The 27,663-nt window shown below is 35.7% G+C and overlaps 1 protein-coding gene across 1 annotated transcript in view; it reads right to left on the bottom strand.

Moving 5' to 3' along the window:
* Positions 1-27,663, bottom strand: part of RP1 (RP1 axonemal microtubule associated) — a 211,589-nt gene that overhangs the window by 22,173 nt on the left and 161,753 nt on the right. Inside the window, 8 exon segments of the mRNA XM_032222943.1 lie at positions 302-428; positions 735-973; positions 2,266-2,518; positions 6,480-6,631; positions 12,554-12,686; positions 20,678-20,764; positions 21,284-21,465; positions 22,907-23,038. Coding sequence (XP_032078834.1) covers positions 302-428; positions 735-973; positions 2,266-2,518; positions 6,480-6,631; positions 12,554-12,686; positions 20,678-20,764; positions 21,284-21,465; positions 22,907-23,038 — 1,305 coding nt within the window.

Here is a 27,663-nt window from a genome sequence, read left to right as displayed (position 1 = left end):
CACATAGAAGGAACCATGATTCAACCAGTTTAGTAAAAAAAAATGATTGGAGCACTTTTCCCCCCAAAAGCAGAACCTCTAACTAAAAGTGGAATATAACATTTACTCTTCTTTCTTAACTGTTATTTGGCATCAGCTATAGCATCTGGTATGTAATTTTAAGAATTGATGCCTAAACTGGCTTACTATATTCCTTTCATTCCTGTTTCCTTTTTGTGTGACTTTTCAACTCCACATAGGAGGCAAATGTCCTTTATAAGCTTTTGTGGAAGTTGTTTTAATTGTTTGGTAAATAACAAACCTGTTAAAAACCTGGTGCCAGTTATCAGAATGGGAAATTCAACCACTGTGCATCCTTTATTATCTGGAAAATCTCGGTAGCAAGGTATTTCTAAAGTTTCCTTATTCTTTTTATTCTGAAGCTTCACCTATAGAAAAGAGGAAAATAAAATAATAAATTAAGTGAGCATAAAGAAAATGTGATTCCTTCCAAACAGTGTTGTTTTCCATTTCCTGCTATAGTATGGAAATTATATCATAATCATGTGTTGAATCAAGACTTAATATTTAGAGTTACTGAGATCAATGAGATTTGTTGTGATATGGAATGATTAAAAACCCATTCATGTATGGCTAATCCCAGATAATCATGTATGTCTATGAATAGATTTGTAAATTATAATAATAAAGAACATTTGTGTAAAAGTATATAGTAATGCATAATTAAATTTTACCTCATGACAATGCCATGTTTCTCTGTCTGAGTCTTCTACTTCCAAGCGAATTTTGCAAATCTTATTAAATTTCTTATCTAGCTCCAAAGATGTCTGGTAAATTTTAGCCCTTTTAAATGATCCTTTGGGAATGAAAACTGCAGCTGATGTACCTTTGTCATCACATACTGTCAGAATTAATTTAGAGTTCCCGTAATTATCTGACATTTCCCCAGCTATAACAGTGACATCCCAAATCCCTAGAAATCAACAAGAAATAATTTGTTTGCGATGCTACATCTGAAATGTAAAAAAAATGCTTTAATTGTTTATCAATTCTGTAGTATAATTTAGAAGTTTTTAAGCTGGATGGAATAATTGAGAGTTTAATTACATTAACCTATGGAATTATACAATATTATAATTTATATAACACTCATAGTTGAATTATTCAGTAGTCCTGGGACTTGTTTTCCTCACAAAAGTGTCTGAGGAAGACACTATTTTCATTTTATAGAAATTTATAATTCAAATATAGGATTTAGCTAGTAACTGAAGACTTGTCATGGAAGTCCTTGTCACCATGCCCTCTGAGTATAAATACAATGTTATGTTTATGAATGGCACCATGCATGAGTTCAAAGTTGTCTCAGCCATGCATTACTTTGAATTAAAGATTTTCTCCAGTAGAAATTTAAGGTAACCAAATGAATAAACTGCTGCTTTTGTGAGCAAGTAGCCAAGGAAAACACTCTAGCAGATCTATATCCCTTGGTACTTGAATTCTTTTATTTGCCACACTCCTTGTTTTAGCTAATCACAATTAAAACAGTATTTCAAATATGAATGTGTATTGGTATAGTACTGCAGAAGAAACAGATACAATGTGTATGGAGATTCTCAGTAATCCAGCTCATGGTTGTCCCAAAGGTGCTTTTTTCAAAAGGTAACTGGACTTTCTGGTTGTTCTTCTCCTCCAAGAAGCTTCTTCAGCAGAACATCCAGTTCTGAAAAAGAGCACTTTTGGGACAAACAAATACAATGATTTTGTATTTAATACAATGTATTTTTGAGTATATGTGTTCCAAAGAGTTTATTCCTTCTAAAATGGAATAAGAATATTGAGTTAATATTTGTCTTTGTAATAGTAATATGATCATTTCAATTAATCAAAATTTAAAGCACTATTCCCAAAAGTGACTGGGGGAAAGAAAGACAACTCAGCTAGAACAGGTGAGGAAATAGCCTGAAATCCAACAGCCTTAGGCCTCATGCATGGAGAATTCTATATTTTCTTTTCTCTCTCCATGGTGCATTCAATCCCCACATCTAATTTAAAACATTGATTATACTTTTTAATCTATCCATGTGCTTATCTATTTTTATTTAAATATTATAACTGCATTACCCAGCTTTACTAAATGCCAAGGATATACACTTTGCATTAAAGATATTGTTCTGATAAACCTGTCTTTATTCTCAGTTGATCCAACCAGGAAATACAAAGATGCACCAAAACAGAAGCTTTAAAGCATTTTATTGTATATCTTACCATGAACATCTTTTGTCAGACTTTCTTTATTGGTTTTTCCAAGAAGCCACAGTTCTTGTTTCATTTTTCCATCACCAACACCACTGTCCAACCATCGCTGGCATGAGAATACATACTGACTATTGCTCTTCCCCAATTCTTGTATCAAGATTTGATCAAGGTACCATCCAGCTCCATAACCAGAGTTATTGTGTTCCACCAACACTGAGCTTAACATCCCAAGATCAACTGCTTGGATAGCAAAGGTACTTATCTGTTTTTGGATGGGAATGAAGGGAATTACCAATAGAAAGAAATCAGAAAGAAATCCATATTAATAGAAATGTAATTATAGCAACCAATTGTTTAATTATGTTTATCTATTTTTCTGATATTCTTTTAAAAGCCCCTAAGAGAGTGCACAGGAAACCACAAAATTATGACATAGCAATAAATCTAAATTAATCAACAATAAAAATGCGATCACTCCAACAATATTAATGCAGTGGGGCTTCCAAATGTAATATGGCATATTATAAAAGGTACGTCAACATACTTGAGGATAAATCACCAAAGCCTGAATTAGAAACCTTTTGCTAGTAGAATAATAGTCATTTGATAGTGGCAGAAACTGAAGGCCTTAATATGAGAGAATTTGTCTTCAGACTTGCACCCAGTTTAATGTTTAACCTCAAAATCAAACCAGGAGCATTAGGGGATTCTGCACAACATATTTTAGGGATGTACAGAATGGGTGACTACAGGTAAGGCCAAAAGGCAAAATCGCAACCCAGTAATGCAATCAAAGTTCCACCTGTGGCTCCTAACGTGACTTTTTTTAACCATATCCTACAATAACTATATTATAAAGAAACAAATGAAGCAAGAATCTTTCCATTCCATTTTGTGGTATTGAATCACATAATGACTCCTGTCTATTTGGATTTGGTTGAAATGTATTACACTTCTTCCTCTACAAAAAATTAGCTACAAATGAGCTTTGGAATATTCTAAGGAATATTTTAATGGACAGCTACTGTATAGAGATAAGTTATTCTGCCTCAGTAAAGCCTTTGCCTTGAAGGAACATGTTGCATCACCTCAGTGAAAGAAGACAATGTGACTTCACCCTGGTGCAACCAAACAGGCTTAAATACATCTTGCCTTTTATAAATCTGATTAAATTTATAAAATAACAAGATGCTTTAAAGGAGAAATTAAATCAAAAGTCTATTATATAAACACAACTATAAAGTATCCTTAATTCTCATAGGGAACATGGTGAAAGAGTAACTGCGAACCAGCCGTATAGTCTAAGCCTAGCAGCAGTGCCAGAGTTTTATGTACTTCTCAAGTCTCTTTTAAAGGAACATTTGAATGCTTCCAATGCACCCAATTTAACAATTTTATGAAAAACAGAATCTGGATTTCCTGCTATTTGGGTGGCTAATCCATGAAAAATATAACATGCTTTAGGTATCAACGCTGACCACCCAATATATTGCCTTCTCTGAAAATTTAAAGTCACATTTAGAACATTAGGGAAAACAGAATGGATGTATATTATTTGAGAGAGAAAAGGAGTAGATGGATAATAAGCAGCTTGGCACCCTCAATACAATCCTGGCTGATGTCTAAAAAAGCTAAACAAAGGATGGACCCAGTTAGTATTTGAATCACCACCATAATCCAGGACTTTTTAAAAACGGAAAAAAGGCAATGTAAAATGCTTCCCTGTTGTTGCCAAGACAGTAGAGTGAATATATCTATGTTGTTGCAAGAAATTAAGTTTGACTCAAAGGAGACTTTTCTTCAATGAATGATTATAGTAGAGACAAATTAAATACAACCTTAAGAAAAGAAATTGAAAATATTTTAACTTTTTAAAAATCAGATTTATAGATCTTTTAAAATCTAAATATTAATTATGATTACAATACTCTTCAGGAAATATTGCATTTTTCTTGGGGGAAAAACAGAAGAACTGATATTTTTACCTTTATATATTTAGTTATCATCATACGAAACAATTACCATGGCAAATGCTATCCTTAATGAGCAAGTATATGAAAAAGACCAAAATAGGTAACAGGCATGAAAAATTATATTGAAAATAACTTGGAACATTTTAGCACTTTTGAGTTTATTATGGAAATTGTAAATCCTGTTGTTCCAGTATATACACTCATGCATAATACTAATTCTGGCAATATTAATCTTCCTTTTATTTACTCCTTTCCAGTTTCAGATCTCTTATTAATTACATCCTATATCACAGTAACAACCGTAGGTTTGGGAAACAGCTGTCCAAGAGGCACTTTGTTATCAACAGATTTTCCTCATGATGGAGGAAATTTTAATTTTCACAATTTACTAAAATGAAATTTTATGTTATGCCATTTATCCCTTTGTGGAAATGCTAGCTGATAAAAGACAAAAGTGATTCTTTAAAATTGACATCTTTGATTTAAATTTTGCTTCAACTAGGTTCAAAGAACATTTCCTATTCATTTAACCCAGGGATCAAACTGGCAGCCCAGGGGCCGGCTAGGTCACATGCAGGCCATGCCCACCCCAGCTCCATGAATGAGAAAAACATCGTGAAGCATCATATGACGGCAATATGATGCCACAAGTTTGACACCCATGGTTTAACCCATGAAACCAATAAAAGCAGCTAGCACAAGTGATATAAATCAGTTTTGTTTGCCAAGATGTAATTAAATTCTGTTTTTTCTTTTATCAAATAACTTGTACTAATGTCTGAATAGTGATCACATAATTACAGAGAGACTGCAGCAGCTGCAATTATGAAGGTCCATCATAAGTCCTTCTCATTCAGTGCCATTGTAACTTTGGCTGCTGCATGAATAGTTGTTCATTGACAACTACCTACATCTCTAAAATAAGGAAAGGAAATGCAAATGATTTTTGCAAGGATGAATGGAAGTTTGGAAATTGGCATTGCATCAATAGTAGTTTGTTAACACTATCATCATCCTAGGGCAGGAGTGTCAAATTCGTGTTGTCACAGTGATGTCACTTGATGTATCAGGACTTTTCCCCCTTTGCTAAACTGGGGGTGGAAATGGCCAGTGCATGACGCATCCGCCTGTGGGCTGGGAGTTTGATAGCCCTGTCCTAAGGGGTAGATAAAAATTAGCATCTGAAAAAGTTTTTAAATGTCCTCTTAGAATTCTTCAATATAAGACATTCCAGAAATCTCTTGGGTAAGTAAATCAATTGCTTAGCTAATTTTACATTAATTTTTAATTACTGGAGATCTGTAATCAAGCAGCAGGACATTGTGTTAATTAGATTTGATGTGACCAGAAAAGGGATATATTATACTGAACACAGATATCTCATGTTATATTTGTTACTTAGAATCTCTGCTGTTTAGCATTCAGACTTTGCTGGTCATAATTTAGGAAATAGATATAACAATCATGGCATCCTGGTTTGATAGGTAGACCAATATTCACTAAAAGCCATAGCAGTATAATATCGATACCTTTCTTCTTCTCCACAATAGTTGTTTCATTAGAATTGCTGCAAAAAGCTACTTGCACTGGGATTTACATTTCTTTTTACCATAAAGCATTTTAATGACTTAAGCTTTTAAAAATGATAGTGAGGATTTCATGACTTACGAATTTGTACTAGAGGTGCTTTTGTAAAAGCAATGGACTAGTCTGCATTGAAAGCATTCAAGAATCCATTTTCATTGAAAACAAATCTGTCTGGAAAAGATCTTGAGTTTTGCAATATGATAGCTATTAAATCTTTTGATGCGTATGACAACATATTGAATGTATGAACATTAACAGATTGGTTTCATAATATTAAACACTTTATCAAATATCCTTTTATCCAGGATTGTAGTTCTTGGATGATTGAATGAGATAGATAACTAATTACTTATGACAGCTTAAGGATTGTCCTAATTTTCTACTAATATATGGCATTACACATGTTTTGTGGATTGTAGTAAGTGATATTTGTTTCATTCATTTTAGGAATGAGGGATAATTATGGAAACCAGATTTCAGATGTTTAGGATTGCACTTCAGAATTTTTCAGGTTTTCACATAATGGTATGAGTGACAGAAGTTTGAGGCTGTAATACTTTTCTCTTGTAACTAAATTGGTGTGTTTTGGCACAGGGCTGTTCCAAATTCCACTGAAATGTCTAAAAAATTTCTGAAGCATAACTACATGTGTTCCATACTTGCCTGACCCTTTTCAAACTGTGGGCATGACTTTGGATGCTTCAGTTGTCTTTTGTAAGAGTCTCCATTCTTTCCCAATAGTGTAATAAAGATATTTGCATCTGTTTCAGATGCAGGTAATGTTCCTGTATAAACATTGATTGAGTAAGTAATTTCTGTAATAAAACATCAGATGAAAAAACATATGAAAAGAATCCATGTAAAGAGATAAAACAATCACTCACATATTCTTTCATAGACTAAATAGTACTTAGTGCTACATTATAAATCTGATCAGTGGTCTCAACTTTGGCAACTTTAACTTTAAGATATGTGGACTTCAGCTCCTAGAATTCTTTGGCCAGCATGCTGTGTATAGTCATATACAGACTAAAGCTGTATATTTAAAGTCTGAGTTGCTTGTAGACCTAAAGAAGACCCCAAGCAAATGTAAAATGGAACACTTGAAAATATTTGACAGACTTTAAACAATTAAAAATTAAAAGAAGAAAACTGCCTGTAAAATATACTCAAAACCTTTACTTTTGCTGTGCAAAGTATCTCTTGAGCATAGTAAAATAAAATCAGTATGCATGTCTGAGAACAATTCAAGAATCTGAACAACAGCTCAGTCATCCCTTTCTATTCCAATAGAAGATAACAGAGAAAATGCACATCATATTATAAAGCATTATCTGCTTTGAAGACTAAGATATCAGAATTAAAATGTTATGCATATTCATATTTCAAATATACAATAAATCATAGCATGCATTTCCAAGCCAGTATAAAAGATCTAATATGAACAGATAGATTCATACACTGTGTTAAACCATGAATTGTTTGTTTAGTAAAACTCAATATTTTTATTGAATTCACTAACTTTGTATTAAGTTAGTGCTATTATGGTTTGGCACAGTGTGTGAAGCCAACTGTTATCAACCTTGATACAGATGATAATAGTGTAAAGTGTTTGTTGTTGATGACTCGGTCATTCATAACCTATTCTGTCTTTTTCCATTGTTGTTCTGTATTTATTTACTTTACATAGAATGCAATCTTAACCCAATAATTGTGTGTGTTTAAAACAAAATGTATGCATAAAATAACATAAAGTAAAAATCATACTTTGGTTTTTTTACTTTTGGTACTTTTGGTCATAATTAAAAATGACCAAAGCTCCCCACAAACAGTCTTGCAGCATAAAAACAAACACACAAAATAGGCTCCAAAATGATCACCTGGCTCCTGAATGAAAAGTCTGGTGTTCAAGACCTTCTGGAATGCCAACAATGTGCTTTGGGGGTGGGGGTGGGGTAATCCAAATTTTTGGGAAGGGAGAGAAGATTGTTACAAAGGATGTACCATGACAATGAAGGCATACTTCTTGGATACCACCAGTTGACAATGTTTCACATAAGAGTCCAGAGGATGCCTACCAGGCCAGAATTGGTGGCACAGGCATAAAACTTTAGAAAAAACAGCCTTGTAAAGAATGTGTTCCAGTAACAAATAGCAGCTTGGATTGACCTTAGAAACCTGCTGGTTAGACTTATATACCATTTTACAGCCGTCTCTAAGCAATTTATAGAGTGAGCGTATTGCTCCCAACAATTTGGGTCCTCATTTATCCACCTTGGAAGGATGGAAAGCTGGCTCAACCTTGACCATGGTGAGCTTTGAACTGCCAAATTGTAGTCAGCCAGCAGTCAGCAGAAGTAGCCTGCAGTACTGCACTCTAACCACTGTGCCACTCTGGCTCATAAGGCATCCCAAAATGCATGTACCAGCAGTAGTTCCTGAGTGCATTGTAATAGTTTAACAAGGAAATGATGAGGGCATGAGTGATCTTGAGCACAACCTTCCAATCTAGGAATGGGTGCTATTGGATAGTAGATAACTTTAAGATAGCTGAGCATATAGAATCCTTACTATGCATTTTGGGACTACCTTGATCCCTTTTCTTGGACTTCTGTTAACTCTGAGGCCCCCTTAGGCCTGCTATTACTTTCTTTTTGAATTACTTTCTAGCTATAGTATGGATTAAAAAAAATCAGGTTTTCTATTTGTTTTAATTGTTAGATGATGGCACCATATATTGTGACAGGACAAGAAAATATATCAAAATGAGAATCACAGTGTATTATAAATTATTTTATCTTCTATGCAAGTATTTGCAATAATAAGGGAATTTTGAAGATTAGTTGGGAATAAGCAACTAATGGTGGGACTACTTGCGATCACCAACAGCTCCAATTGCAACTTTTCAAAATTGTATAGACATTATTTCACTGTTCCCCAAGACACCGCTTGGGATCTCTAAAGTTAAAATTATTTGCCAACCAATGTTGAAAAATAATACAATATTAAAATCCCATTAAATAGTTGTGAGAAGCAGTAGTAGCAGTGAATGTGGATGAGTAGGTACAAAACACTGATGGAATGCAAACGTTTTTACTATTGGTTCTGTGGGTGTGGCTTGGTGGGCGTGGGAGGGGAAGGATACTGTAAAATCTCCATTCCTTCCCCACTTCAGAAGGTTACTGCAAATTTCCCATTTCTTCCCAATCAGCTGGGACTTGGGAGGAAAAGAATAAATGGGCCACTCAGAGGTGGTATTTACCAGTTCTCTGAACTACTCAAAATTTCCACTACTTGTTCTCCAGAACTGGTCAGAACCTGCTGAATACCACCTCTGGTACAAAATTAAAGCAGCAAAACTGACATCTTAAACTTTGTATCGTCCTCCTTAAAACTCAATATTCGTCCAAAATGGTATAGGGTCTCCTGCTCGAGCAGAGGGTTTGACTAGAAAACCTCCAAAGTCCCTTCTAACTCTGTTATTTTATGTTCTATAAACTAATTTTTCCTAGGAGTCGTAGTGGGATTTAATGGGCAAGGAAATGCCTTAAATGCCTGCAAATTTTGTCAATAGATTTGTATGCCGCCCAATCCTGGAGGACTCCGGGCGGCTTACATAAAAGACAGTTTAAAAAAGAAGATATTAAAAATTTAAAATATAAGACAGAACAAATTAAAACAGGACACAACATGCACTCGATCTTAATGGGGCTGAAGGTCAATCAAGATCATCAGCCCCAGGTCTGCCGGAACAGCCAGGTCTTAACAGACTTTCGGAAGGCCGAGAGAGTGGGGAGGGTCCGGATTTCAGGGGGCAGTTCGTTCCAGAGGGCCGGGGCAGCTACAGAGAAGGCCCTCTTCCGAGGAGCCACCAGACGACATTGTGCAGTCGATGGTATCCGGAGAAGGCCCACCCTGTGCAATCTTATTGGGCGCTGGGAGGTATGTTGCAGGAGGTGGTCATGGAGATATCCAGGTCCTAAGCCATGTAGGGCTTTAAAGGTAATAACCAGCACCTTGAAGTGTGTTCGGAGACCAATAGGGAGCCAGTGCAGCTCACGGAGGATAGTGTAACATGGAAGCACTATGACCATTCTTAACTTTCAGTTCTCTAAAAGTGCAAAAAAAGAGCCTGAAAATACTACCCTATAATTTTATCAGCCAGATTTCCTGTGGCCCTTAACTAGAAAGAAGGCCATTTAAAGAAAAAGAATAAAAGGCTACTCATTCTTACATGAAATAAAGAAAAATATAGCAGGACCAGGAAGAGATTTGCAAGTATATTTTTCTCATCTGATTAAATGATTCTATTATACCATAACTGATATGTAATTGTTAGAATGTAGGTACATTTTTATTCTAATTTTTTAGCAAAAAGAACAGACCTGCCTAGCTGAAATCTGGGACATGAGATTTAATTTGTAACACAATTCAGCTCTACAAGTTTGAGTACCAACTTGAATATCACACCTGTTTTCAAGAGGGGGAAATGTGCTTGATATACAAGTCCAAAGTGTTCAAGGTTTCTTTCTAGTACATTTAGATAAAATTACAGCCTTAATGATATTTCTAAGATTCTTGAACAAACATACACATAGCTATGACATCTGCCTCTTTTTTTTAATACGGTACAGTACATTGCAATTTACCTGTTATTATAGTAGAAATAGTAGCTATTTTAGAAATAATTTTGAACATATGAAACAAATGTGTAAGAGAGTTTATTAGTGGTAAACCAAAGCTTGTTCTGGACAGATTTTTTTAATTTTCAGATTAATCATGTTATAATGATTCAGGTGTATAATTAAAAGTGATTTAGATCTTATATAAACTGAGAAACATTTTTTCCTTTTATATTGTTTATGGAATTAATAATACTACTTTTAATTAGAATCCTCAATGCACTGATTTTCATGAAAAAAAAGATGCAGTTTGGTCAAAATTATCTGCTTTCTTCCGAACCTATTATATCATTACTGCCAATTAAACTAGTATAAGGAAGGAGATCAATCCTTCATATTGATCAACATTAATATTAGTTATTATGATATAAAAATCATATTGAAAGATATTTTGATTGAGAAAGGACTTATAGTTCTGAATATGTACTTTAAGGAACAGGACAAAATTTGCTCTCTATTTATAAAAATAACTGAACAAACAGTATATAGAAGTTACCCTTCAAGCAACCAGTTTTGCCAATCTATTTGTCTCTGAGTTAGAATAGGAAGGAAATGTCAGTGTTTGACCATCTGTATTAACCCTCTTTTTTGAAGAATTCTAGAAAATTTAAAAACACTTAATTTGAAACTAAGAGGGTTTAATTACGTCTGCATTTTAATTGTATGGAATGTAATGAAATTTATACATTAGGCATTATACAACACAATACAATACAATAGCAGAGTTGGAAGGACCTTGGAGATCTTCTAGTCCAACCCCCTGCCTAGGCAGGAAACCCTATACCATTCCAGACAAATGGCTATCCAACATCTTCTTAAAAACTTCCAGTGTTGGGGCATTCACGACTTCTGGAGGCAAGCTGTTCCACTGATTAATTGTTCTAACTGTCAGGAAATTTTTTCTCATTTCTAAGTTGCTTCTCTCCTTGATTAGTTTCCACCCATTGCTTCTTGTTCTACCCTTTTTTGGGGGTGAAAATTCTATAATCCCATTCAAATCCAGTTAAATAAGATCTGCTGGATTTAAATTAACTAGTTATTTCATCCTGCAACACATGCAATTAAAAACTCACTCATTTCTAAGTAAGTATCATTACATTAACATCTAAATCCTAATAATGTCAATGAAATTAAACTGTTGTCTATCTTAAATGGTTTTGGAAAATAATAAAAATTAAAGGTTTTTTTCCCCATAAAGGCAATGTTCAGGTTTTTCTTTTTTTTTTAAAAAAAACCCAATATATTGTAGAAATGAAATTGTCCAAAAATATGCATAAATGTAATATCACATGATAGTATATGTGATTTTTAAGAAAGTCACTCCAAGTATTTTATTTTTTTATTAAATAAGTAATTCAGGGCAGTAACATACATAACACTCTTTCCTTCTGTTGTTTTTTTCCACAACTGTGTGAGATAGATTTGGCTACGAGAGAATGACTGGCACAAAGTTACCCAGCCAGCTTTCATGCCTAAGGTGATTTTTAGCCCAGCAACTTAATTATGGTACTACATTACAACTCTCAGAAACTGAAGCACATGTCCTCATCTATATCAATTATCAAAAAAGAGATTGTATGAAATACATACTTTTGGACATATTTTTTCAAATATATCCTTTGATGTGCAATCCTGAAAATGACATACTATGTCACCATAGAACCTGGTTTTGCATATGTCACCAATTTATTTCCCTCCCTCCTCCCTGTTATTTTGCTTTTCATCCCTATTTGATGTAACATTTTTTGGCCTCCCTACAAACTTCTTCCCATGCCTAGATTTCTTCCTGGCCTCATCTGTGCTACTGTTCCTCCTCACATATGTTCATCTTTCATCAGTTTCATCACTTACTTTTTTTCCATCCCTCTCTAAAATAGCATAAAGATTTTTATCATTGAAGCCACCTGTTTGGAGAAGTATTCTCCCAGCAACCATCAGTATGACCGCAATGCCATTATCTGTAGTGTTTGACACCTAAGAGTTGTCCTTGATGTCATGTTTTGGCACTCCCAAGTTTGAAAGAAAGGGCTATACTGTGGTTATTGAACAACGTACCTTTGAGAGGAGCTTCATTTGGTCTTACTACTGCTAGTTCCGTCACAGTTTCTGACCCGTCTTCTTCAAAAAGCCATCGGTTTAAAGGGTGAAAGCCTAATTCTTCTTTTGTATCCAAGTCTTTCATCCTTACCTACAGGATAATAATAACCACATTTTTTGTTTCTTTTTTTCTTTGTTTTAATGAAGTAGTCTTGCATAGGTATAAGGAAGTAGGGGCATGTACAGGTAGTCCTTGACTTATGACCTTAATGGAACCTGCTCAATATAGTCATAAGTTATGATAGTCATAAAGCAGATCACTCACATGATTTTATGACCTGCAGTCATTAAGCAAATGCCATAGTTGTAAGTGACTGCAGCGATTGTAAAGTGAACATAAACTGACTATGGGATGTGGGATGTTGAAACTACAGATTGGTTGCCTTGCGCTTATGCAAAACTTCAGACATCCAACAGCCGGGATGGTGTCAGCTGCTGCCAAAAATGAAGTGTAAAGTTCTTCAAACCAGCCTTGTTCTGATGAAAAAAATCTAAAGGAAGCCCTGTAAATTTTTGGCTCAGCTTTAGGGTTTATCTCACTTTCTCATCATGTTTTCTTCCAGTGTGCTGTCAAATTGGGGGGGGGGGGACCCGCTTTCCAATTGCTACTTGAAAATGGAACTCAGAAAGTTTACATTCTGAAATTGACAGTCGTCATTATACAGGAAATGACCATTTTTAATTTTAGGAAAAATAATCATTTCCTCATAGAATTGCTTCTTCACTTTTCTTTGATCTCTTCTCACTGGAAACTACCCTGCTTCAAATCATGGATGAGGTCTAATGAGTAGAAAGGGAAAGACAAATCTGATCCAAGTATCCAAATGACAGAAACAAGATTTGCCTTTTTTATGTTTTGAAATATAGAAGGCTGGATTTGATATTGTTCCTATAAGAATTACCTATTTATTTAGTTTTTTTCTAATACAACTCTGATACCTGGCTTTTTAAAAATATTGCATGATGTTAGACAAATAATAGTTTTATGGACCATATTATGTATTTGGTGCAAGAACAACTATTTTAATATTTTAAATGTAAGCTTTACATAAAGCTTCAGATTGACAGTTATTCAGAGAGGATTCTTTTATATAGCTACTATCAGGGAAAATACAGGATACATATTAGCAGCAAAGAGGGAACTTTACACTGCCTTATTCCTGCCATTTCAAAGTCTGTTTAAAATATTATTTTTAAAAGAATGATACATTGATACCTGTCACTTTGTTCCTTTTTGGGGTAAAATAAAGTAGAAAGCAGTAAAGCAAAGAAAGTAAGGAAGAAAAAGGATATAGAAAAATTTATACTAATATCATCCACTATGTCTTTAGATATCTATAAATGTTAAAAGCTCTCTACACATTTACCTTCCAAACAATAACATCTCTATGGTTACTCAAGGATTCCTTTCACATTTATCCATAAATATACTATAAACTAGAGGATACAACATATCCTTGTTTTATTTTCTGCTCAGTGATGAATTATTTCACATATCCTTTATTTCAACCATATCATTTATGCCATTGAGAAACTTTCAAGTGAATATTACACAAAATTTCCATAATGCAAATCCATTCATTTTATCAAATCCTTTTCTTTAACCAGCATATGTATAATAAATTTAATCTCTCATATTGATGCATTTTCCCCCCAATTACTGATGAAAGAGTAAAACTCTAATAGGCACAATTTGTGTCGGTAAGTGCAATTTCCAAATTTTCCATATTCTCATTAAATTTTACTGCCCTTCCAGTTATCAGATGCAGTCTTCACAACAACGAAATAAATCACACAGGTATTTTATAAGCAAACTAATGCTATATTTTAATATTTCTCCAGTTACACTATGGACACCTGTAGTCTTACTATTTTTTAACATCGCAGCAGTAATTCACTCATGTTTATTTCATTTAGTATCTTCCATGCCCATTTCTTCCTTAAATCCATTCCTAAAACTAATCAAAGAATGTGTGCACATTCAGAAATGTTCATCATCCTTATATCTTCATTGATTCTTTCATCATAAAAAAAATCAAATCAATGATGTGTTTAGATTTAGATATATTCTTTTACCATGTGTACAAATGAATAGATCTGCTTAAATAAAACAAAACAAAACCCTGCACTAATCACTATTTTCATTATTTATTCTTAAGTCTCCAAATAGCTCGGGGGGGGGGGTACTTTCTCACATTCCCTCAGATCACCCTACAATTTTTTTTTTATCCTGAGTCATACATATTCAGAATGTTGCACAATTTTTCTTAAGATTATTCTGTTTTTTCCATTGTTATCATTCACTGAAACATAAGCACACCTATATAAGGACTTCTACTTTGATGAATACATACAATTGATTACATCAATTCATAGTTTCAGATTTTAAACATTTTTATTCACAATTTCCCTGTAAATATTCATCATCTCTACTGAATAAGATCATTCATATTACACCTTTATATCATCTTTGCAGCACATGACATGACTATTTTTCTTCCTTCACTTCCTTTATTAATCTATATGCTTTACTTTTTACTCCTCCAGTATTTTAAGTTTTCTTCTTCAATATTCCAAGTCATCAACATTGTAATGATCATCAATGCTACATGCAGCATCTTCTACTAGCCAGTTTTTGTCAATGTTCCAGAAATGGATTCAAAGGCAATTACTTTCCAAGTATACTGATACCATTCCATGAAAACTAGATTCTCTAGTCTAAATTACTCCATAAGGCATTGTACGTTTTATCTATATCCCAATAACTCATAAGTACATGCTGGGTAATGACAGATTAGATGCTCAGAAGGATGAAGCTTTAAAGTTGAGTCCAATAAATCAACTAATAATGTTTTTACGCTTATTATTTGGACAATAATTACTACTGATTCTTTTTTTTCTATCCGGTAGTTCTTGAAAATAATACCTCTTGAACTTAGGTGTCAATCACTGTTTGTTTATTTACTTCATTTGAAACATGCATTTTTCTTATTTTGACATTACTTGGAATTAATTAAATAGGTGTTTCATAAATATTGTTCATGTCTTTATAAAGTTGGATTGGATTGGATTTATTAAATTTATAGGCCACCCACTCCCGAAGGACTCCGGGCGGCTTACAGAAAATAGATTTTAAAAAGAAGAGTTAAAAACAACAGAGGAAACAGATTAAAAGAAACACATCATGCACCCAGTCTAATTGGGGCTGGACCTCGGTCAAGAGGTCAACAGCCCCCGGCCTGCCGGAATAGCCAGGTTTTGATATCCTTTCAGAAGGCCATGAGGGTGGGTAGAGTCCGGATCTCTGGGGGTAGTTCATTCCATAGGGTCGGAGCGGCCACAGAGAAGGACCTCCCCCGGGGAGCCACCAGCCGACATTGTCTGGCTGATGGCACCTAGAGAAGGCCCACCCTGTGCGATCTTATCTGTCGTTGGGAGGTGTGCGGCAGAAGACGGTCTTGCAGATGTCCGGGTCCTAGCCATGTAGGGCTTTAAAGGTAATAACCAGCACCTTGAATCGTGCTCGGAGACCAAGAGGGAGCCAGTGCAGCTCGCGGAGGATAGGTGTAGTGTGGGTGTACCTTGGTACACCCAGTATCACTCGCGCGGCTGCATTCTGGACTAATTGTAGTCTCAGAACACTTTTCAGGGGCAGCCCCATGTAGAGTGCATTACAGTAATCAAGTCTTGAGCTGCCTCCTGATCCAAATAGGTCCGCAACTGGTGCACCAGGCGAACCTGGGCAAAGGCCCCCCTGGTCACAGCCGACAGGTGGTGTTCTAACGTCAGCTGCGGATCCAGGAGGACCCCCAAGTTGTGGACCCTCTCTGAGGGGAGTAAATTTTCTCCCCCCTGGCTTAGGGACGGACTATCTGGGCTGTCCTTTGGGGGCAACATCCACAGCCACTCGGTCTTGTCAGGATTGAGTGCAAGTTTGTTCACTCCCATCCAGACCCTAACAGCTTCCAGGCACCGGCACATCACTTCCACGGCTACGCTGAGCTGGCACGGGGCGGACAGATACAACTGTGTATCATCCACATACTGGTGGTATTTAATCCCTTGCCGACTAATGATCTCACCCAGTGGCTTCATGTAGATATTAAATAGGAGGGGGGACAGGACCGACCCCTGCGGCACCCCATAATTAAAGGGCCTAGGGGTCAACCTCTGCCCTCCAACCAACACCGACTGCGACCTGTCGGAGAGGTAAGAGGAGAACCACCATAGAACGGTGCCTCCCATTCCCACCTCCTCCAGCCATCACAGAAGGATACCATGGTCGATGGTATCGAAGGCCGCTGAGAGGTCAAGGAACACTAGGATAGAGGATGTCCTCTATCCCTGGCCCGCCAGAGATCATCGGTCAGTGCGACCAAAGCAGTTTTGGTACAGTAACCAGGCCTGAAACTGGACTGAAAAGGGTCTAGATAATCTGCTTCATCCAAGATCCGTCGGAGTTGAAGGTAAATTGCACTACTATTTTCTACTAAAGGCTATTCAATGATGTTGAAACTCATTAAACAATGTCTTTATTTATATCTTTTGGGGATTAGTCTAAGAGCTTATTTATTCCTAAACAACAATGAATACTTTAGACTTCATAATTGCTTAGAGACCACATTTTCTTCTAGGTTCCACATTAACCTTTGAGTCAAACATTGAGTGTTCTCTAACAGATTAGATTTTCCTGGGAACGCTGATTGATAACAAAAGGAAAAGTTAATTTGTGGAAGTTATAAAATAAGGAGGTAAGTGTAACATGAGATGGATTGTGTCATCTAAACTAGGGAAAGACAAATTGAACTAAAGCCTTAAGGGTATACAGAAAGCTAAAGAGGGGAAGGGTGAAAAACCTGCTTTTTTACCTTTATCTTTGTAATCCACTTATTTTTACTAATAAAAGAATAGTGGCTATTGGAAAAGCTGCAAAGCAAGGTGAGGGAAGGCAACATTTGTTAGAGCAACTGAGAGAAAAATAAATTGCCCTAAAAACATAACAGAAAACTGTTTGAAAAAATAGAAAAGCAGATATCTGAATCTGTCAGATCTGATAAAAATGAACTGAAGTGGGAAAGAAAGAAAGGTTTGTAAAGATCAAAGAAGTTAAAAAAATTGAACAATCTTAAAGGATAAATCAAATTAATAATGAAGTGGAAATTGTAATTTTCAAATGTGGAATATAAATAGAAGGAAGGAAGGAAGGAAGGAAGGAAGGAAGGAAGGAAGGAAGGAAATAAAGAAGAAGGAAAGAAGAAAGAACAATGCTAAAAAATTGAAACAAAATGTAATTTGTCTTCAAGAAACCCATATTAGAAAAATGGATATAAAATATTTTATCTGCAGAAATTTGTGTAAAGAATTTTTTTCAATAGGAGATAAAAAGAAATTGAGGGTTTTTTAAATATAAACCCTCATTTGCAACCAAAACTGATACTGACTTATTATAATGACAGATAAATTTCTCTGCATCGGCCCTAGACTTTGATAGTTGGAATTTATACTTCAAAACAAAAAACAGTACACATGTGGACAAACTAATGGACTTATATGAAAATTGGTATTTAGTGGGAGATTCAATGGAGTAATGTGTCCCAAAAAAAAGGAAGGACAGAACTCCTGAGACATATTTCAAAATAACACAAGGTAAACTACTAGAAGTTTAGCATGGAGATGCAAAAATGATGATGCAAAAGAATTCACTTGTTTTTCTAAAAGACACAGATCCTTTTCAAGACTGAATTTTGCCACTAGTGTTCATAAAACGGAGATACTTATCAAAGACTTTTTCAAATCAAAATCCAGTGACTTTAATATTTAAAAGGAAAACAATTTTCCTCAGATAATTGAATGTTAAACAAAACTATGTTGCAGTAAGAAACAATAATGGGAAATTGTAAAAAGTAGTTAAAATATTTTTGATAATAATCTTAATAAAGGTACAGGCATGAAAATGGTTCGAAATTAAAATAAAGCTTTTATGAGGGAATATTTTATACAGCATAGTAGTAAACTAGAAAAAAGGGAAACAAGTCAAAAATAAGTAATTTTAGATCAGATAAAAGTGAAAGAATTAAAGAAATTCCTCCCAAAGGAAAATTATTTCACAACAAATCAAACTTTTACAATGATAGTTGTCTTTATTAGCAGTAAGAAAAAAGAAAGTAAAAATAATTACGTAAAAGAAAAGAATGTTGAATTTGCAAATAAGCCAGGGAAAGGGTTAGAAGGAAAAAGAAAAAGAGATATTAAAATTACAAGGTGCAATTACTATAAAAACATATAATCCAAAGATGAAAAATATTTCAGCAATAAAAGAAAGGAAATTTCCTGGTAAAGACTGATCAATATTTACTGAATATCGCAGAGAAACCATTAATGAATAGTCTCATTACAATAAGGGACGTTTGTGGAGATATTAAAAAGGTTTAAATAGAAAAAGCATATAGAGCAGATCATTTAGCAACCTCATAAAAATTTTGGAGATCAATTATTATAATCATTGCATGGAGACTGACATAGCATTAACACTTATTGAAAGTCAAGACTTGACTTTACCAAAAACTATCATATATAAGGTGACCAGATGTCCCAATTTCAGCAGGACAGTCACGATTTATAACAATTTGTCCCATGTCCTGGGGCGTTTTTAAAAAGTCCTGATTTTCTGGCTTCATGTTGAAAGCCCCGTGGATTTGCTTAAGAAATCTTAACCGGGGCAAGACAAAAGACACTCTATCTAACCTCTCTCTCTCCGTCTCAGTACTTTCATTGAAGATATTAAAACATTAAAGCAATAAAATGGACCCCCCCGCCCCTTTTACTCACTTTTATAAGAAAAGATGACCCAGTACCATAGAGCTCCAGGAAATACTTGGCTAGAGAGGCAGCGAGTGTTCCTTCCTGGATTTTCCGGAGGGGAGGGGCACGGAGGTTGGAGGTCAGCTCGTGTGGAAAAAATGGTGGCAAAGTTTCTTTGAAAAATATTTCCCTGACTAATTTCCCCATTTTAATTTGCTCAGTTCTTTGTATTAACATCTACATCATTCTGGATTGACTTGGAGTGCTCACTTGTGCCTGCTGGTAAGTGAGCTGGGTTTTTTTCTTTTATTTTTTTATGTATTTTAAAATAATATTTTATTTATTGTGCATAGGATTTTTTAAAATAGTTTTATTCTGTGTGGATTCTTTTTTTAAATTGTCTTAGACTATTTAAAAAAAGATTCTATGCAAAATACAAAATACCAGCTGCAGTTATTCACTTAAGAACTGTGACAAGAAAGGTGGTATAGTGACCAAAGTTACAATGGCATTGAAAAAAGTGACTGATGACCATTTTTCACACTTAGCAACCATTTTCACACTTAGCGACCATTGCAGAATCCTCATGGTCACGTGATCAAAATTTTGATGTTTGGCAACAGTTACAATTTATATTTGTAAATTGTAGTTATGTTGAAATAAAAAAATATTACAATACTATTTTTGCGTTGTATGAAAATTTTTGTTGCTCTGTATAAAATTTGTAATCAAGCCCCCCCCCCCCCCCCGGGCAAAGGTGTCATTCTTTACCAATCTGAAAATCTGGTCGCCTTAATACAATATCAGTACTTAATAATGATTATAAGTTATTCATGATGATATTAGTTGAGAAAATAAATCTGGTTTTACCGGACTTTATTCATGAAGATCACTATGCAGTTTTACCTAAAATAAATGGTTTTGTTATGTACCACTACTATAAAGATTTGAAGTAGATAAAAGGACTTTTAGTTTGAAATATAAAACAGAATTTGAAAAAGAATTATGTACAAATGATGAACATGTTACTTTAAAACAATTTAAAACATAAATTTTGAAGCTATTTCTTTATAACCTTTCTATTTTGCTTTCCCTTCCTATTTTCTTTCTTATTCACCTTTCTTCCATTTTTCTTTCTTTTCTAATATTTGTATTGTTTTTATATTGTTCAAATTTCTTCAATTAAACTATATTAAAAAGCTGTACTTTAAGGCACAAAATTGCTGAAATACCATCAATACTAAAGTATGAAAGTTAGCATAAGTAAAAATGAGGCAGTACCTTATGCAGTTTGATCCCTTTATTCAAATTTGAGCAGGATGACAGAAAGGAAAGCTTTGTTATTTGACCAATATCACCAATACTCAACTGTTAAAGGAAAAACAACAACTATAAATAGATTTGAATGATTTGGTGAATAGATTTGGATTCTTTCTCTGAGTGTATAGGTCTGTCTATCTATTTTAAAATGTCTTCATTTTCATATTAAAATATTACTTTTATATGCATTCAAATCTGAATCTGTTTTAAAAGAGCAATTAAACTAAAAGGTAAAGATATCAGCAATAAAGATTAGAAAATACTCTAGGTCCTCAGGATGTCAGTTCCACTTTTCACAGTCTGTCATTCCTTCAGTATGTGAACTTTATACTTTTCCCTTTGGAATTTAAGAACGTATATCTAATATAGCATTCTGTGTTATCCATTGAATGAGCAAATGCATTCGGAATTTCAGAAACAGACTACAAAGGATACTAATCCTCTCCTATTATGACTCTCAAGCTTTTTACATTCTTATGCTCAATTTCAGATGCTGACAACAGGGTGGCGAACCTAAGCAGAAAGTAGAAAGCATCCTAATTGCAATATTAACAACTAGAAACTTACCAGAAAGGGTTCATTTTTAAAATGTTGAACTCTCTGTGCAAATGATACTCCATTGGTTCCATAGGCAATAATTTTTATTTCAGGCATTTTTTCTGGAACATGGACAAAGTCTATCCACAGTCTCCATTGTCCTTGGCTTTTTGCTTCAAAACCTTTCATGGGGCCAGATTTTTCTGTCATTTCTGAATGAAATACAAATGTGTTCCAGGTTTCAGTTAAAAAGTCAATCTGAAGTCATTTATTATTTTGTTATATTTAGTCTGTTATGTTGTCTTATTGCCAATATTTCTAGAGCAGGGATGTCAAACTCACGGCATCACATTGTCATCAGATGACATATTATGACTTCCCCCCCCTTTGGTAAACTGGGGGTATGGCCAGCATGTGATGCATCCGGCCTGCAGGCTGCGAGTTTGACATGCCTTTTCTAGAGTAACATCATATAGAATTTGAAGTGTGAATTACAAATATGCTTTAAATTCACCAAAATTCTGAATTGATTCCAGGAATCAAAGTAGGTTTCTTTTGAAATAGAATGAATCTAAAGATCCCCAAACACAAAGCTGGGTAAGAAAGAGGGAATAGTGTACCCCTGTGTATTGTTGCATCAACAATAAATTAGGCATATTGGAGTAATATATTGCCAAATTTCCCATAAATTCTCTATCAGGAATGAAACCTTAAAAAAATTTGTGGAATCAATGGAATTTTGCATGCTGTGTTATGAGGGTTTCCTTAGAAACTGCAAGATGACCAAATCAGTCTTCCTGTGTTACTATTTCTGTACTTGATCCATTTCCTGCTTCATCTCACTTTTTGTAACTTGAGTTTCAAAAAGACTGAATCCTAAACTGTTTGTAATTTACCATATATTCCTAGTCCTTTCATGCCCAGAGAGGAATCAACATCCAAAGAATGAAGGACAGCCTTCAGAATCTTTGAATTAGTTTGTAGGAAGACTAAATCAAGGCATTCTCACTGAGCCCAAGAAACTGGACCTCTGCAAAGGCCTTTAGCGCAGAACAAAGAAAATCATAGAGGTGCAGGTTACAAGACAAAACTTCCTAGAAATAAGAAGCCAACTTGAGACTTGGATCCCTTTGATTTGTAAAAATCAAACCAAGAGTTGCATCTGGATATTGGTAGAGCCTCTCTATTGGGCTTCTCTGTAATTAAATGGTTTGGTGCACTGCTTCCTAAATTGGAAGTTCTGATAATGCTAGGGTGGAATTGTAAAAGCCTAAGTCTAAGCACTCTTAGATAGGTCCACTAAGTCAAGATATTCAAGCCTTTTGGGTATCTTAGAAGAAATTATGGGACTGGAAACATTTACTTATATATATATAAATGTGTGTGTGTGTGTGAGAGAGAGAGAGAGAGAGAGAATGTGTTTATGTGTGTGTGTATGTCTGTATGTGTGTGTATGCATGTATGTATGTATGTATGTATGTATGTATAAGACAAATTATGTTACTCATTCCTATGATATTTTGAAAAGTTGCTTGTCAATTTATGTGATAATTTTATGTGAGACAAATGCACACATGCATCTATTTTGTATCTCTACATCTGTACATCGATCTCTATCTTTGTATCTTAAATTAGAAAATTAAGACACGTGACCTTGTAGTGGGATTGAAGCTTCTGTAAAATCTTTCTTTGACTGTTGATGCAACCAGTTATTATGAACAAAAGTATATGTAGTAAAAGGATAGTTTCTTTCTTCTATTACTATCTTCTCTAGAAACCAATCATCTAGGAGAAAAAAAGAAAAAGGTTACCATTCAATTTTCTATTTTTGTTTGATTTACTCAAGTAATAACAGCTATACATACCACACTGTATAAATGAGTTAATTAAAAAAGATACTGTGTGAAAGCTTAAATAACACTGCAATGGAAGGACTTTGTGCTGTTATTCTTTTATACCCTTAAGTGCAAATGTTCAACAAGAATACTTGAAAAATCCTATTGCTTTCTGAAGTGAAAATCCAGTTATATTTTCAAATATTGTAAAAATATTGATAGAATCAGTATTCATGTATTTTAGGGTTCTGTTGCAATACTTTCTTCTAATGATGCTGTCATGGTGCCTTTAAAACTAAAGAACAATAATCAAATTAATTTTGGACAGTACTACATGCGTGTAAAATGACAAACTGAATTGTAAATTTACTTCATAGCCTAGCAATATATATCCCGTATGAATTTAAAGTAAATAAGTATGATCTATTCAAGATCATACTTAATGTTAAATCAATACATGATTACTGGTGATATTCAAATAAAAATGAGTACCTACTCACTGGTTATTTGCAGCTATACATTTTCCATTATCCTTGAATACATTTGTGTAACTTGCTGTAGCTGCTCCCCATCCCAATCTCATTCTGCATCCTGTTATTATTCTGGGTCTACTACTCCAAATGTATCTTGAGAGTGCCAGATTAAGGGAGATTACTTTTTGGTTTCTCTTCTCAGTTATGATAGAAACTGAGTTGACTTGTATATGTAGAAAATCCTTCTTGAGTCACTTCTTGCTCCAAAGTTATAAACTTATGGCTGGGAATCTAAATATTCAAAGGCTACCCTAATCCAAGATGGGCATTATATTTCAGTGTTCCCACGACTCAGCTTTGATAATGTGATCATGGGGATGCTGCAACAGTTGTATGAAAAACTCTCATAAATCATGTTTGTCAGTGCTAGTATAAATTTTCAAATTTCAAATTTAATAGGATTTGTATGCCGCCCACTCCCTAGGGACTCTGGGCGGCTTACAACAATATAAAAACATTTAAAATATTTAAAAAATATACAGAATTAAAATTTGAACAGTTGTTAAATGAACTGTTGTAAGTTGAGGACTACCTGCACTTGGTTAACCACCTTTTATACAATGACCGAAAGGTGCTTTTTGAAGAGGCAACTAGGCTTGCACGTGTCTCACTGCATTGCACTGTGTATATCACGTTGCACAGTTTGTATCTGAGTATTTTATCTTTGGGGTGGACAAGCTTCTGCCTTAGTGTATTCTTGGGTTTAAGGTGTATTGTTCAAGAGGAAATGTTGCAAAGATATTATGTAATATTTCTATGGGATTTGTGGAGAAATTATAGCCTCATCCATCTTCCTGAGTATCATTTTCCCCTTTTTCCTGAAGCAAAAACACCATAGTATTGGAGGAGGTGGAGTTGCATTATATATAAAAAAATCACTACATTGCTACAGAAATCCACAAAACCATATGGGTCAATATGAAAGGAAAAAATAATAACATTGCTATAGATGTATACTAAAGGCCACCCAACCTATCAGAAGAAATAGATGAACTTTTTGCTAAACAATTAATAAATATATGTAGGAAATACACCACAGTAGTAATAGAAAACTTTAACTATCCTGATATCAATTGGGAAACAAACTCTGCAGCAAAAGGAAGATAAAAAAGATTCCTAACCAACCTAGCTCACAACTTTGGCATCCAAAAGATAGAGGAGGAAAATAGGGGGAAAGCTATACTGGACCTAATTATTACTAATAGAGAAGAAGTGATAGAAGGAGTTGAAGTTGCCAGAACTTTGAATGAGAGAGACCACATCATATTGGAATTAAATATAATGCAAACACCAGCAATAAAATATGTTCAGCCAGTGTCTTAAACTTCAAAATAACTGATTTTAACAAACTCAGAGACAGTCTAAGAAAAATTCCATGGATTGAAATCCTAAAGGGGAAACAACTGAAGAAGCATGGGAAACTGAAAATTTTGATCATAAAAGCCCAGCCAGCACAATACCACTGAAAAAGAAAAACAAGAAATTCAAGGAGACAGTATGGTTGCATAAAGATCTCTCTGATAAACTGAAAAGGAAAAAGGACAAGTAGAAAAAATGGAAAGAGTCATAACTAAGGTATCAGTAGATAACTGAAATATGCAAAGATGAAGTCAGGAAAACAAAGCCTCAGAATGAACAAAAATTTGCAACAAAAGTCACAGAAAATAAAAAGTTTCTTCCTAAATATAAATTACAAGAAAAATGAAACAGTAGATCCACTCAAGGGAGAAGATGGCAAAGAAGTAAGAGGCAGCAGAAAAAAAGCACAAGTGTTTAAGTCATTCTTTGCTTTAGTCTTCAAGCAAAAGGAACCTATAGCCCAACCTATCAAAAACATAACTCTAAAAGGTAGAGTAGAAATAAAAATTAAAATAAACATGAAAATGAGTAGAGAACACCTATCTGATCTTGATGAATATTAATTACTGGGACCTAATGGATTACATCCCAGAATTCTGAAGGAGCTGGCAGATGTTTCCTGACAGTTAGAACAATTAATCAGTGGAACAGCTGAAGGAGCTGGCAGATGTTTCCTGACAGTGGAACAGCTGAAGGAGCTGGCAGATGTTTCCTGACAGTTAGAACAATTAATCAGTGGAACAGCTGCCTCCAGAAGTTGTGAATTCCCCAACACTGGAAGTCTTTAAGAAGATGTTGGATAGCTGCTTGTCTGAAATGTTATAGGGTTTCCTGCCTATAGTGTATCCAACACCCCAGAAGACAAGCTCATGATTCAAAAAGATCTTGACAGATTTGAACAATGGGTCCTATCCAACAAAATGAAATTTAATGTGGAGAAAATCAAGGTTTTGTATTTAGGCAGGAAAAAACAAAGTACAACTACAGATTAGGTGAAATCCGGCTCAAGAAGAGACTGCTTAGGTGTTTTTTACAGGGGTTTTAAAATCAAATTTTAAAGGGAGGGCGGGGGTGTTGATACGGATTGCTCAGACAGGCTTGGGGGGCAGTCTGTCAGGGCACAGGCCAGAGCTAACTAATGGGTGCGGGTCGGGAGTGCTGGGAAGGGTTGAGATTCTGGGGGAGACATTAAGCCATTCCATTGGGGGGTCCACCATCTCTACTGTTTGTGGGAGAGGCAGATATGGTGGGGGCCGAGGGCCAAATTATGTTTGGGGGATGTGGGTCTGCTGTTTAAGAGTGATCGCACGTTCCAACCCTCATCACCCTTCTCACACCCCTGGGTACTCGGGATTACAGGACCCCGGTCTCCGGCTGGTATCGCTTAACGCCAGGTCCGTGGTACATAAGGCTCCCCTCATTTACGACCTCATACAAGAGAGTAGAGCGGACCTGGCATGCATTACAGAGACCTGGTTGGGCCAAGAGGGGGGTGTTCTCCTTAGTGAATTATGCCTACCAGGCTTCTGGGCGTTTCACCAGCCAAGAGCTCCCTGCTATGTTTCATCGGCCCTGCCGGAGCTGCTAAATGTGTTAGCTGGATTGGCGGTTGATTTCCCCAGGCTTATGATTCTGGGGGATTTCAATCTGCCTTCCATTGGCGAGACATCTGAGTCAGCTTGGGAGTTCATGGCTTCCATGATGGTTATGGACCTAACTCAGTTAATTCAAGACTCCATTCATAATGGGGGACACACACTCGACCTGATTTTTGTCTCTGGGCAGTGGATGAATGATCTAGATTTAGGAGATATTTCTATCCAATCCTTGTCATGGTCGGATCATTTCCTCATCAGGCTTGACTTCCATACTGCTACCCCTCACTGGAGGGAGACGGAACCGATTAGATGGTTCCACCTCAGGCGCCTGATGGACCCTGAAAGGTTCCTGATGGAGCTTGGGACATTTCCTGAATCCCTAGCTCACAACTCGACTGAAGCCCTAGTGGAAGCCTGGGATAGAGCGGCCACTGGGGCTTTGGATCGTGTTGTGCCTTTGCGGCCTCTGACCCGGTGTTGATCCCGGGTAGCTCCCTGGTTTACCGAGGAGCTCCAGGAGATGAAATGCCAGAAAAAGACCCTAGAGAGTGGTTGGAGGGCCAGCCGATCCGAATCTGATCGAACACTAGTAAGAATTCATATTAAATCCTACTTAGTGGCGATAAAAGTGGCAAAACATTTTTCTGCTCTTATCACATCTGCAGATAACTGTCCAGCCGCCCTGTTTAGGGTGACCTGCTCCTTACTTAACCAAGGAGCTGGGGAAGACCCCTTGCAGGATAGAGCTGAAGAATTTGTTCAGTATCTGCAGGATAAAATCGCTCAGATCCGGACAGGCTTGGACTCTGACTGGGTAGATTCAGGCGAGTCGACGGGGATGAATCTTGTGGAGACCATCTGGGATGAGTTTGATCCTGTGACCCCCAAGGGCATGGACAGGATTGTGGGGAGACTCAGTGCTGCCACTTGTGTGCTGGACCCGTGTCCCTCTTGGTTAGTCTCGGCTTCCTGGGAGGTGACACGAGGCTGGCTCCAGGAGATTACCAACACTTTGTTGAGACAGGGGTTCTTTCCCACTGCCTTGAAGGAGGCGGTGGTGAGGCCCCTCCTTAAGAAGCCTTCCC

This window comes from Thamnophis elegans, chromosome 8 (assembly GCF_009769535.1).
Source record: "Thamnophis elegans isolate rThaEle1 chromosome 8, rThaEle1.pri, whole genome shotgun sequence".
Lineage (NCBI taxonomy): Eukaryota > Metazoa > Chordata > Lepidosauria > Squamata > Colubridae > Thamnophis > Thamnophis elegans.
The sequence above is the reverse complement of the archived record's forward strand: the minus strand, read 5'-3'. Positions and strand labels throughout refer to the sequence as shown.